The sequence below is a fragment of the Crinia signifera genome, chromosome 7 (genome assembly GCF_055691185.1).
Source record: "Crinia signifera chromosome 7, ASM5569118v1, whole genome shotgun sequence".
In the NCBI taxonomy this organism is placed as follows: domain Eukaryota; kingdom Metazoa; phylum Chordata; class Amphibia; order Anura; family Myobatrachidae; genus Crinia; species Crinia signifera.
The window spans coordinates 100,726,532-100,740,021 of NC_139223.1; the positions used below are offsets into that span (position 1 = coordinate 100,726,532).

Below are 13,490 nucleotides of genomic sequence, written 5' to 3' on the forward strand. Positions count from 1 at the left end.
GGGTCCCCATGGCCGTGCCACACAGCTGCAGATAGAACGTGTCGTTATACCAAAAATAGTTGTGCGATAAAATAAATTCGATGTTTGCCATGATGAAATTTATCTGTTCGTTGTTGAGGTCTGATTGTGTTGACAAATAGTGGCGTGTATGCTCACAACCTTTTTCATGTTGGATACAGGTGTACAGAGATTTAACATCTGCTGTACAAAGTGTATAGTTTTCTTTCCATTCGATCGTCTCGAGTATTTGCAGGATGCTGGTGGTGTCTTGGAGATAACTTTTTTGTTCTTTGACTAGATGTTGTAGAAACCTGTCTGTGTACTTAGATAAATTGGATGTTATTGATTGGAGACCGGATATGATTGGCCTGCCTGGAGGGTTTTCAACATTTTTGTGTATCTTCGGTAGGAAGTAGAACGTGGGTATTTTCGGGTTCTGCTGTGTTAGAAATTTGTGTTCTTTTTCATTTAGTATTCCAATATCAAGGCCTTCTTGCAGGTGTTCTGATAGTTCTTTATTGTAATGGTTTGTGGGGTCTGATTTTAATATTTTGTATGTGGAGGTGTCTGAAAGCAGATTTTCGGCTTCTCTTTCGTAGCTATCTTTTGACATAATGACGACTCCTCCGCCTTTGTCGGCTGGTTTGATGATTATAGAGTCATCTAACTTTAAATCTTTTATGGCTTTTTTTTCCATTTTTGAAATATTTCTTTGTATTTTTTGGATGTCCGGTATTTTTTCAATTTCTGCTTCCATTAATTTTTCAAAGGTACTTATGTGTGGGCCTTTGAGATGAGTTGGATTAAACGTTGATGTTGGTCTCAATTCTGTGTGTTTGAATGAATCAGTGACTGTTGATTGGGGATAGCTATTTTCTTTTTGTTTGTAGAATTTTTTGATGCATAGCTTGCGAGTGAATTTCTGCACATCCATATATCCTGAGAAGATTCACTGAATACATGAATACATGAACTCAAATAACCTAAACCTGGAATTCATCACTACCCACAGAAAACAAGAGATCATATACCTGGACCTAGAAATCTACATCAAAAACAATAACATCAATACAAAAACACACATCAAAGAAGTTTCGGGTAACAACATGCTCCCCGCATCCAGCAATCACCATACCAATTGGGTAAACAATATACCAGGAGGTCAACTGCGAAGACTAAAACGCAATTGCACAGAACAAGAAATATTTGAACAACAGAGTCAACAAATGATTAACAATTTCAAAGCAAAAGGATACAAAGAAGAACAACTGCAAAAACATACCACCACAGTCAGTAAAATAAAGAGAGAAAATTTACTAAAGTACAAAAATAAAGAAGACAACAAAATCAACACTACAGCATTCATTACACAGTACAACAGCAACTCTAAACAGATAGAAGACATGATTAAAAAGAACTGGCACATCCTTCATCTAGATGAATCATTACAAACCATCATTCCTGATAGACCAAGGATAATTTACAAAAGAGCAAAAAACCTTAAACAAGAAATCACAGCAAGCTATGTACCAACAGACCAAACTAAAACTCACCAAACCAATGGAGGCTTCCACTATTGCGGGAACTGCAAAGGCTGCAAACTAAAATCTACTAGCACCAAATCAATAAAAAGCTTCAAATCCAACATCACAGACAAAGAATACAAGATTAAAGATCAAGTCAGCTGTGAAACAGAGGGGGTCATTTATCTCTTAGAATGCCCATGCAAACTCCAATACATTGGCCAAACAAAAAGAAAAACAAAAATAAGGATATCTATAATATAAGAAGAGGCTTAACCACGCATAGTGTATCTAACCACTTTCTTGAACACCATAACAAAGACCCGACAGAATTGAAATTCACAATAATACAAAAAATTCACAAAAACTGGAGAGGAGGAGACATTGTCAAAGATCTATTAAAAAATGAAATGCGGTGGATCTTTGAATTAAAAACCCTCCACCCTCGGGGGTTAAACATAGATATAGAACTTAATGCCTTTCTGGACTAATCAAAATATTAAAACAATATGTCCAAATAATAAATTTCTTCTGGACCAATAAGTTATTATTGGACCCAAATAATATTGCCGATAAATCGTCATTCTTCAGATACTTCACATCTACCGCCATTGATAATAATTTTTTTTCTTCTAATTTTTCTTTCTTTTTTCAAACTTTTTACAAATTTTATTTTTCTTTTTTTTTCAATGAATAAACGAGTGGCACCTTGAAGACTAAGAACCCATGAGGTTCCCACCAAAAAAATGAGGACATCCGTCCAGCAACTTCCTGTTTTAAGAATAAAAAAGCGGAACTTTTAAACAGACTGCATCCTTGAAAAAGTGCCCTTGTGGCATGAAACGCGTTGGAGCAGATCAAGAGCCCACCTGCCTCATCCCCTCCGAAGTACCCAGCAAGAACATCATCAGAAGCCGTGCCGGGACGCCGGCGAACAACGGGACCTGACAGCTGCATCCCCGCTGCCATACGGGAGAAGGTACACACAGCCGCGGCATAACATCGCAGCGTCTTGCTGCGCCGCCGGCTATTAGTTAGGGTGAGATAGGACGGGCAACTCCACACAAATTCACTTAAGAGTGTAAACATTGGAATTTCAACTCTTAACCCACTATTTCCTTTACAGGTGTCCACTCGCTATTCTCATATTTTATTTTATTGTAACATTGCTCTTTCCAATTTTTTCACCTTTTTTTCTTTTTTATTTCTTTTCTTTAATCTCATTTTTATTTATTATTTTTTTTATTATCAATTTTTTTTCTTTTTTATTACAATATATACCTAACCATAGAGCGCTCTAATACCCACGTTTTCCATATACTTGTATAAATAGCGGAGCTGCCATACCAAATAGAGCGCGGTCCTTCCCAAATCTATATCTTTTGTCAAAAATTGAACCGCTGCCACGTCATGTCGACATACAAGTCGATTCATATACAAAACGAAAATAAAAGGCAAAACATCAACAATATTTTTTCAAAAGACAATATTATCACAGTACCACCAGAAAATGAAGAGAACTTCTGCAATCAATTCTTCAAGTTGGAGAAATTATACACACAAGAAGTGAAGCAATGGTGGGAAATTGCCACTATGAAAAAATACATAGAAAACCAGATGATCCCCAGAGGATTAAGATTACAGAAGACATGCACATTTCTACCAACCCTACCAACTTTTCATGAAAAATGGAACACCATCCTGGACAATAGTTCCACAGAATTAATGAAATTAATAATAGAAGATAGACAGACATCGCTGAACTTAATAAATGAAAATATCAAAATATATGAGACCAGATTTGAAAGTCTAAGAAAAATGGAAGACTTCAATAAATTAATCAAGATGACTAATGAAAAAATAGGGAAGTTGGAAGACGACATCATCATTCAAAAACAAAAGAAATACAAGAGGGATCAGGATGAATCAGACCTCTATAATAAAAAAGAAAAAAGAACAGGAATAAATACCAAAGAAAAAAAACCGCAAAGACAAAGAAAAGAATATACACCACATTCTCAACATCAAGAACATAAAAGAAAACCTCTCATTAACCAAGAACCGATACAAGCAACTGACAGGCGTTACCAACCATACAACAAAAGAAATTTCACCTATAGCAATAACACAAATATCAGAGAATCATACAACCAGGGTAAACAAAAAGCCATAGAAGAAGAGAACACCAACAGAACCAATCTGGCAGAATTAATTCAAAGAAAAAACGAAGAAAGAGAAGGAGCCAGGGTAAAAACCTCAAAGAGACAATTAGAAGAGGATACAGAAAATGAGACCTCCGACGATGAAAACTACGATTTTTTAGACGTAACACACGGCATCAAGAAACCACCAGACCAAAGAGGGGCAACATACAAAAAACAAAAGATAAACATCGATATAGAGGCTCAAGAGGAAGCGGAAAAAAACAAAAAGTTGCTAAAAAATTAAGCAAAAACTAAGGAACAAAAATTAACAGTATGCAACCTAAGCAATAAATCTCTCACAGAAACAGAAATCGCAGTTCTGCAGAAAGGACTGAAATTTGCTCCCGAATCAAAAATTAATAAATTTGATTTATATATGGATGTGCAGAAATTCACTCGCAAGCTATGCATCAAAAAATTCTACAAACAAAAAGAAAATAGCTATCCCCAATCAACAGTCACTGATTCATTCAAACACACAGAATTGAGACCAACATCAACGTTTAATCCAACTCATCTCAAAGGCCCACACATAAGTACCTTTGAAAAATTAATGGAAGCAGAAATTGAAAAAATACCGGACATCCAAAAAATACAAAGAAATATTTCAAAAATGGAAAAAAAAGCCATAAAAGATTTAAAGTTAGATGACTCTATAATCATCAAACCAGCCGACAAAGGCGGAGGAGTCGTCATTATGTCAAAAGATAGCTACGAAAGAGAAGCCGAAAATCTGCTTTCAGACACCTCCACATACAAAATATTAAAATCAGACCCCACAAACCATTACAATAAAGAACTATCAGAACACCTGCAAGAAGGCCTTGATATTGGAATACTAAATGAAAAAGAACACAAATTTCTAACACAGCAGAACCCGAAAATACCCACGTTCTACTTCCTACCGAAGATACACAAAAATGTTGAAAACCCTCCAGGCAGGCCAATCATATCCGGTCTCCAATCAATAACATCCAATTTATCTAAGTACACAGACAGGTTTCTACAACATCTAGTCAAAGAACAAAAAAGTTATCTCCAAGACACCACCAGCATCCTGCAAATACTCGAGACGATCGAATGGAAAGAAAACTATACACTTTGTACAGCAGATGTTAAATCTCTGTACACCTGTATCCAACATGAAAAAGGTTGTGAGCATACACGCCACTATTTGTCAACACAATCAGACCTCAACAACGAACAGATAAATTTCATCATGGCAAACATCGAATTTATTTTATCGCACAACTATTTTTGGTATAACGACACGTTCTATCTGCAGCTGTGTGGCACGGCCATGGGGACCCCCCTGGCCCCAAGTTATGCTAATTTATTCGTTGCGAAGTGGGAGGATGACAACATCTGGAACAACAATATGTATAAAAACCACCTTGTTGTCTGGCGTCGATATATCGACGATGTCTTCTTCATCTGGGAGGGGGAAGAAGAAGACCTGAGAAGATTCACTGAATACATGAACTCAAATAACCTAAACCTGGAATTCATCACTACCCACAGCAAACAAGAGATCATATACCTGGACCTAGAAATCTACATCAAAAACAATAACATCAATACAAAAACACACATCAAAGAAGTTTCGGGTAACAACATGCTCCCCGCATCCAGCAATCACCATACCAATTGGGTAAACAATATACCAGGAGGTCAACTGCGAAGACTAAAACGCAATTGCACAGAACAAGAAATATTTGAACAACAGAGTCAACAAATGATTAACAATTTCAAAGCAAAAGGATACAAAGAAGAACAACTGCAAAAACATACCACCACAGTCAGTAAAATAAAGAGAGAAGATTTACTAAAGTACAAAAATAAAGAAGACAACAAAATCAACACTACGGCATTCATTACACAGTACAACAGCAACTCTAAACAGATAGAAGACATGATTAAAAAGAACTGGCACATCCTTCATCTAGATGAATCATTACAAACCATCATTCCTGATAGACCAAGGATAATTTACAAAAGAGCAAAAAACCTTAAACAAGAAATCACAGCAAGCTATGTACCAACAGACCAAACTAAAACTCACCAAACCAATGGAGGCTTCCACTATTGCGGGAACTGCAAAGGCTGCAAACTAAAATCTACTAGCACCAAATCAGTAAAAAGCTTCAAATCCAACATCACAGACAAAGAATACAAGATTAAAGATCAAGTCAGCTGTGAAACAGAGGGGGTCATTTATCTCTTAGAATGCCCATGCAAACTCCAATACATTGGCCAAACAAAAAGAAAAACAAAAATAAGGATATCGGAACATATCTATAATATAAGAAGAGGCTTAACCACGCATAGTGTATCTAACCACTTTCTTGAACACCATAACAAAGACCCGACAGAATTGAAATTCACAATAATACAAAAAATTCACAAAAACTGGAGAGGAGGAGACATTGTTAAAGATCTATTAAAAAATGAAATGCGGTGGATCTTTGAATTAAAAACCCTCCACCCTCGGGGGTTAAACATAGATATAGAACTTAATGCCTTTCTGGACTAATCAAAATATTAAAACAATATGTCCAAATAATAAATTTCTTCTGGACCAATAAGTTTTTATTGGACCCAAATAATATTGCCGATAAATCGTCATTCTTCAGATACTTCACATCTACCGCCATTGATAATAATTTTTTTTCTTCTAATTTTTCTTTCTTTTTTCAAACTTTTTACAAATTTTATTTTTCTTTTTTTTCAATGAATAAACGAGTGGCACCTTGAAGACTAAGAACCCATGAGGTTCCCACCAAAAAAATGAGGACATCCGTCCAGCAACTTCCTGTTTTATTAATAAAGTTTTAGAATAAAAAAGCGGAACTTTTAAACAGACTGCATCCTTGAAAAAGTGCCCTTGTGGCATGAAACGCGTTGGAGCAGATCAAGAGCCCACCTGCCTCATCCCCTCCGAAGTACCCAGCAGCCAGCAAGAACATCATCAGAAGCCATGCCGGGACGCCGGCGAACAACGGGACCTGACAGCTGCATCCCCGCTGCCATACGGGAGAAGGTACACACAGCCGCGGCATAACATCGCAGCGTCTTGCTGCGCCGCCGGCTATTAGTTAGGGTGAGATAGGACGGGCAACTCCACACAAATTCATTTAAGAGTGTAAACATTGGAATTCCAACTCTTAACCCACTATTTCCTTTACAGGTGTCCACTCGCTATTCTCATATTTTATTTTATTGTAACATTGCTCTTTCCAATTTTTTCACCTTTTTTTCTTTTTTATTTCTTTGCTTTAATCTCATTTTTATTTATTATTTTTTTTATTATCAATTTTTTTTCTTATTTATTACAATATATACCTAACCATAGAGCGCTCCAATACCCACGTTTTCCATCACCTCAAAGTTGCCTACCCTCCTGCATTCTGCGGGAGACTCCCTGAAATAGCAGCAATCTCCCTCTCTCCCTCATTAGTCTAGCAATCTCCCTCATTTCACATAGCTCACATTTTAATGTTACATTTTTGGGGAAAAAAGGAATGAGAGATAGATACATTTACATTGAATCATCAGCATCATTTCCCAGCACTTTAGCAAGTATAGTGGCTCTTACTAACTGCTTTGGGGCTCATCTACATTTGGATATAAGTCATTTTAAAAGATTCCTCTCAGATGTAGTAGTACACACCCACAAGCTCCATATATGGAACTAGATATGCCCTTTGGGTGGAACATGACACACCCCCGCAGTGGGGCGCTGTGTAAAATTATACTACCAACTATTATCTCCCTGAAACTAGTTTTCAAAAGTAGGCAAGTATGCATCAGCTGATAATCCGATGTACAGTAAGTCCTTTCTCTCTCCACTCTGCTGCCAGCACTGCTGTCTGTCATACACTGACAGCAGCAGCCTTCAGCTGCACAAAGTGATAGAGTCGCAGAGCAGGGAGAGCACAGCGCCTACATACTCTGCCGCCTCCCTGCTTTGCAGACTCTGCTGAGTGGGTAGCGCCATCCCTGATGCTGGTGTTGGCTTTTGCGCCTTGTTATTTTTTTCAAGATCCCTGGACTCCGGCAGAACCAAGAGGGCAGATCTATGCCGGAGGACCTTGGCAAGAATAATTGGTACTTGTGTAGTTTCACGGTGCCGCCGCGCGCACAGTCTGTCTAAGAAACTTGGCAGCTTGCCAGACTCTGTGTTTAACTGTGCACGTGCCGCTCTAGCTGTTCTCAGCGCAGCGCGTGGCTGCTTTCCATATGTAAGCTACGTTATCAGCGTAGCGCCGGGCAGCAGCAGTGCACTGCCCAGCGCTGACAGGTCACTGTGGTACTTGTAGTACCACAGTGAAATAGGCAGTCCTGCGCACCACTGACAACGGGGGCATGTAAACTGGACACCCCTGTACACCGCTAACGTACAGTGCTTCCAAATTAGACACCCTGGCACACCGCTATCAAAGGGGGTGTCCCACATGTTGACGCTAAAATTTAGACGCTAAAGCGTCTGAATGCAGACTCCCTGCAAGCCGCTAAGAAGGGGGGCATCTAAACTTAGACGCTAAAGCGTCTCAATCTAGACTCCCTGCAAGCCGCTAAGAAGGGGGACATCTAAATTTAGATGCTAAAGAGTCTGAATCTAGACTCCCTGCAAACCGCTAAGAAGGGGGACATCTAAGTTTAGACGCTAAAGCGTCTGAATTTAGTTGGGTGTAGGGGTACATCTAAATTTAGACGCTAAAGCATCTAAATTTAGTTGGGTCTAGGGGTACACCATTAAACCTGTTCACAATGACACTAGTCGACGCAACAGCTGTCGACCTTGTAAATTCCACTATCCACGCCAACCCTTAGCGTGGCGAGCTCCGCGAGGGGTGGCGGTACGCGTCCTACGACCTTTTCATACCCCCACTATCCACGTCGGCGTGGAGTTGATTTTATATAGTGTGGCGAGCCCCGCGAAGGGACGCGGATTACCTGTGAAGTAATCCGCGTTCCCTCGTGGGGCTCGCCACGCTTTGGGCTCGGTGGCTTGCTGCGCTCGCCACACTATATAAAATCAACTCTACGCCAACGTGGATAGTGGGGGTATTAAAAGGTCGTAGGACGCGTACCACCACCCCTCGCGAGACTCGCTATGCTCGCCATGCTTCGGGGTGGCGTGGATAGTGGAATTTACAAGGTCAACAGCTGTTGCGTCGACTAGTGTCATTGTGAACAGGTTTAATGGTGTACCCCTAGACCTAACTAAATTGAGATGCCTTAGCGTCTAAATTTAGATGTACCCCTGCACCCAACTAAATTCATACGCTTTAGCGTCTAAATTTAGATGTCCCCCTTCTTAGCGGTTTGCAGGGAGTCTAGATTCAGACGCTTTAGCATCTAAATTTAGATGTCCCCAATAGCGGGGTGCCGGGTGTCTAGTTTGGAAGCCCCGTACTTTAGCGGTGTGCAGGGGTGTCCAGTTTACATGCCCCCATTGTCAGCGGTGCGCAGGACTGCCTATTTCACTGTGGAATTACAAGTACCACAGTGACCTGGGCAGCGTGCACTGCTGCTGCCCGGCGCTACTCTGATAACGTAGCTTACATATGGAAAGGAGCCACGCGCTGCGCTGAGAACAGCTAGAGCGGCACTGTGCGCGCGGCGGCGCCGTGAAACTACACAAGTACCGAATCATTTCCTTCCACAGGTCCCCAAAAGGATTTAGGCGGACACCCGGACCCCAGGACCGATGGACGGGAACCTACCTACGGGCTCAAGATAGGTAAGTATCAGTATGTATGGGCTATGTATGTATTAAAGTTTTATTTTCATGTGTGTGTCAGTGTGTTTATTCAACTATTTATATTACTGTGGAACTACAAGTTCCAGCGGGCCATTTAATGCCCCGCATGCTGGGACTTGTGGTTCTCCAAGTCCCAGCATGCGGGGAGGCTTGCTAGGACTCAGAGTTTCATAGTAATAGTATTAGACAGTAGTTTTTATTTGTATTTTTTACTACTTTCATTAGCCCGGTACCCAATGCCCCGGGGTACCGGGGACAGCACCAGGCTTCAGCCTGGGCAGGTAAGTTCTGGAGGGGGGAGGGCCCTTCATTGGGGGGATCCCCACTCCCCCAGGACCCCTGCCCAGGCTGACTGGTCGGTAGGGTTAATGTTTTGGCCACGGGACCTTATATAATAAGTGTCCCCCGGCTGTGACATTACCCTGCTGGCTGGTTGGGCCTGGGGCTGGTTCTTAAATATGGGGGACCCCTATTCATTTTTCCCCCCGTATTTTGGGAACCAGGCCCAGCCCTGTGGCATGGGGCTGGTTTTAAAAAATACGGGGAACCCCTACTCGGTTTGTTCCCGATTTACAACCAGGACCAGCTCTGTGCGTCTGGGGCTGGCTACGGCCGTGGGGGACCCCACACCATTTTAATTTATTTATTTTTAACCCTTTTTTTAACATACTGCAGCCTGCATGGATCTGACTGATTCATGCAGACTGCCTATACGAATTCGTATTAGCGGCCCTATAAACGGCTGCTAATACGAATGGATATGACATTGGGGATTACAAAGCAGTCGTAGTTGGCTGCTTTGTAAATTATCCTCCGGAACACAAATTTGCTAGAACAGCCGTATGCATTCGTATTTATTCGTATTAAGAATACGAATACGAAAAATCCTATTCGTATTCGTAGTAAATTTCCCCCATAGAGGGTGACATTCTATGGGATGCCTTTTTTTTTTTTTTCGATTTTTTTCGCAAAAACGGTCGAAATCGCATGTTTTTCCATTTTTTAATATTCAATGAGCTGCGAAAATGTGAAAAAAGTGCGATTTTGGCCAACAAATTTGACATTCTGGAAATGCGATGGCTGTTTTTCGCAGCACATCGCATCCAGATGTTTTCACATTTAAAAGTATACAAATCGCATATTTAATGGTATGCGAATTGTATAAATGTGTCTAAAATTCACCCAAAAATCAGACCAGGTTCTGATGGGCGAATTAGCCAGAACCCTGCACAGATCATTGAGATCTGTGCAGGGTTCTGGTGGAAAAAAAGGTTAAACAGTTAAAATAAAATAAAAAACAGCGCGGGGTCCCCCGTCAGAGCATAACCAGCCCCGGGCTCATTGACCCGGTGCTGGTGACATAAAATCACGGTCCCCGACAAATAGGGGTCCCCTTGATTTAATGAAACCAGCACCAGGCTCAAGGTCCGGCACTGGTTCCCGAAATACGGGGGACAAAATGAATAGGGGTCCCCCGCATTTCAAGAACCAGCACCAGACCCAACCAGCCAGCAGGGTAATGCCATAGCCGGGGGACACTTATTATATAAGGTCCCGCGGCCAAAGCATTATCCCCGTGGCTGGTCAGCATGGGCAGGGGTCCTGGGGAAGTGGGGACCCCCCCAATGAAGGGGTCCCCCCCTCCAGGACTTACCAGCCCATGCTGAAAGTCCGGGGCTGTCCCCGATGCCCCTGGGCGGTGGGCATCGGGCTGATGCAAAGTGTAAAAAAACGAAAAAAAAATATTGTCTTCTACTGTAGAACTATGAGTCCCAGCAAGCCTACCCTGCATGCTGGGACTTGGGGAACCACACGTCCCAGCATGCGGGGCATTAAAGGGCCCGCTAGCACTCGTAGTTCTACAGTACAAAAAATAGTTAAATAAAACACACTGACACCCTGAAAAATAAAAGTTTAATACATACATAACACACACATACTGATACTTACCTACCTTGAGCCCGTAGGTCGGTCCCTGGGTCCGTGATCCGGGGCTCCAGCCGTGCTGTTAGGCTGAAGGCGGGACCTTGGAGACACGTCTGGAGACTTCAGTATTGCGTCAACGCGTTTCGTACCCACTGTGATTGGGAACTTTTTCAAGACAAGTCTTGCCTTCAGCCTAACAGCACAGCTCACTGCTAGCCACACTCCTGACATCCATTCTCCACGCAGCCGCCGGTCAGCTCTTGTGCCCGCCAATACTATACCTTCTCCTACGGTGCCGGCTGGTCACACTGCTCCTCCGGAAAGGGAGAACTCTACCACCGTACGGCCGGTCCCACGGATCATCATACTGGGGACACCCGTTGCAGTGCTCTCCATATCACCATTATTTGCACGGAGCAACCTGGTTGTTTGAACCTGCATCTGGAAAAACCTGCATTAGGATTGACCTATTGACATCTAAAAAGCTCCCCGCCACCATTAACATCTATGGGTGAGAAATCTAATTATCCTAATCTATTTGTTTGATGAACTGCCTTCCACCTAGCGCATGTTATGTATACATGCTAATTGGCACTAGCAACATCTTGTTGCAGGATAAATAACTTTGCTTCACCAAAAGTATATAATATATTTTGGACACACCAGGATCTGAACTGAGCCATTCTCACTAGTGGGATTTCCACATTAAACTCTGGAGACACATCTGATCATTTGTAATTTAACCCTATATGCTTTTAAACTATTTAGGTGCATTTCATAGTTATATCATGTATGTATATGTGTTAATTCTTTTTTTACATTTCTATAAAAATGTATAAATCATTCAGCATGTCCAGTATTCTTCTTTTTTGGTCAGACATAGCTGTACTCAGAGTCATTTATATACATCATACCTAGCAGCGCAATTGTGTTGAACACCCCCCCCCCCCTACATCTTTCATCCTTCATGAGCTGGGCTAGCTCATTTAACACATGCAGCAGCTAGGTTTATACTTATTCGGTGCACACTACAAGCACCTTAAAGGAACATATCCATTTAAATACTAGAGCGCCAGGAATGTGAATTAGCTGGTCTCAGTTGGTATCAGTTGTAATTCATAACCCCCGGTTAACTGCACTTACTCACTGCTGGGATGCCAGCTAAGTTTATTTGCACAAAGTGGACATTAATCTTGGTTAAATAGTTTACCAATTATTGTTAATTTATATTTTCATCTAGATTTTATTTTGTTATGTTGTTTATTATATCTAAATATTAATCTATAATCTATAAAGAAATATATATTTTAAACTATTCAGTGGGTCCTGTGTCCTTGTGATCAACGTGTTTTAATTTCTTTATACCAGCCCACCAGCATAGTGTATAGTTTTTGTATCTGACCACCTGACCCATAATCCTCTCTGCTTCTACGCAGCATCTTTTTGAAGGAGCTAGAGAAATATGAGCAGCTTCCAGAAGACGTCGGACACTGTTTCGTCACCTGGGTAATGTCATTAGGAGAGAAAGAGTGTTGTGTAATGGGGGGTGTTGTATGTAATACAAGTAGGATAATGTGTGTGGGTGGGAAATATGGGCTAGGACTGTGTTTCCAATGATTTATGAAGTGTAGGATAAACAACAAAGGATCTCAAACAATGCCTTCTTGGTACCCTCATCCAACATAGTACTGCCACTTTGGCCTCTTATACAGATGCTACCAACCAAGCATAGCCATTACAACCCTTCCACCAGCAGAACACTGACATCTTTGTCGATCTGGCAACCACCTTTAATCCTTGTTCAACAGAGCACTGCCACTTCCATCCCAGGACAAGCAGAGCGCTTTCATATCTGCCCTCAACAAACAACTTCTGCCACGGGTATGGATCATCGGGTAGACAGCATGATGGTCGACACCATTAGAACGACATGCATTAAGGTCAACATACAGAAAGGTCAACATGACTGTAGGTCTACATGGGTTAGCACTTTGGGTTTGTTCGATCACAAAAGACTGTGTGTTTTTATGGATACTGATTTTTCAAAGGCCCCCTGATTATGAAAGTCAG

At 41.3% G+C, this 13,490-nt stretch overlaps 1 protein-coding gene across 9 annotated transcripts in view; it reads left to right on the plus strand.

Annotated features, from left to right (window-relative positions):
• Nucleotides 1–13,490, plus strand: part of KALRN (kalirin RhoGEF kinase) — an 856,470-nt gene that overhangs the window by 543,708 nt on the left and 299,272 nt on the right. For all 9 annotated transcript variants that reach the window (XR_014450786.1, XM_083153542.1, XM_083153544.1 and 6 more), the window contains one exon: nucleotides 12,857–12,926. Coding sequence is in view for 8 of the 9 variants with exons in the window: in XM_083153542.1 (XP_083009668.1) it covers nucleotides 12,857–12,926 (70 nt within the window). In the remaining variant the exon portion in view is untranslated. The remainder of the gene's footprint in view (nucleotides 1–12,856; nucleotides 12,927–13,490) is intronic.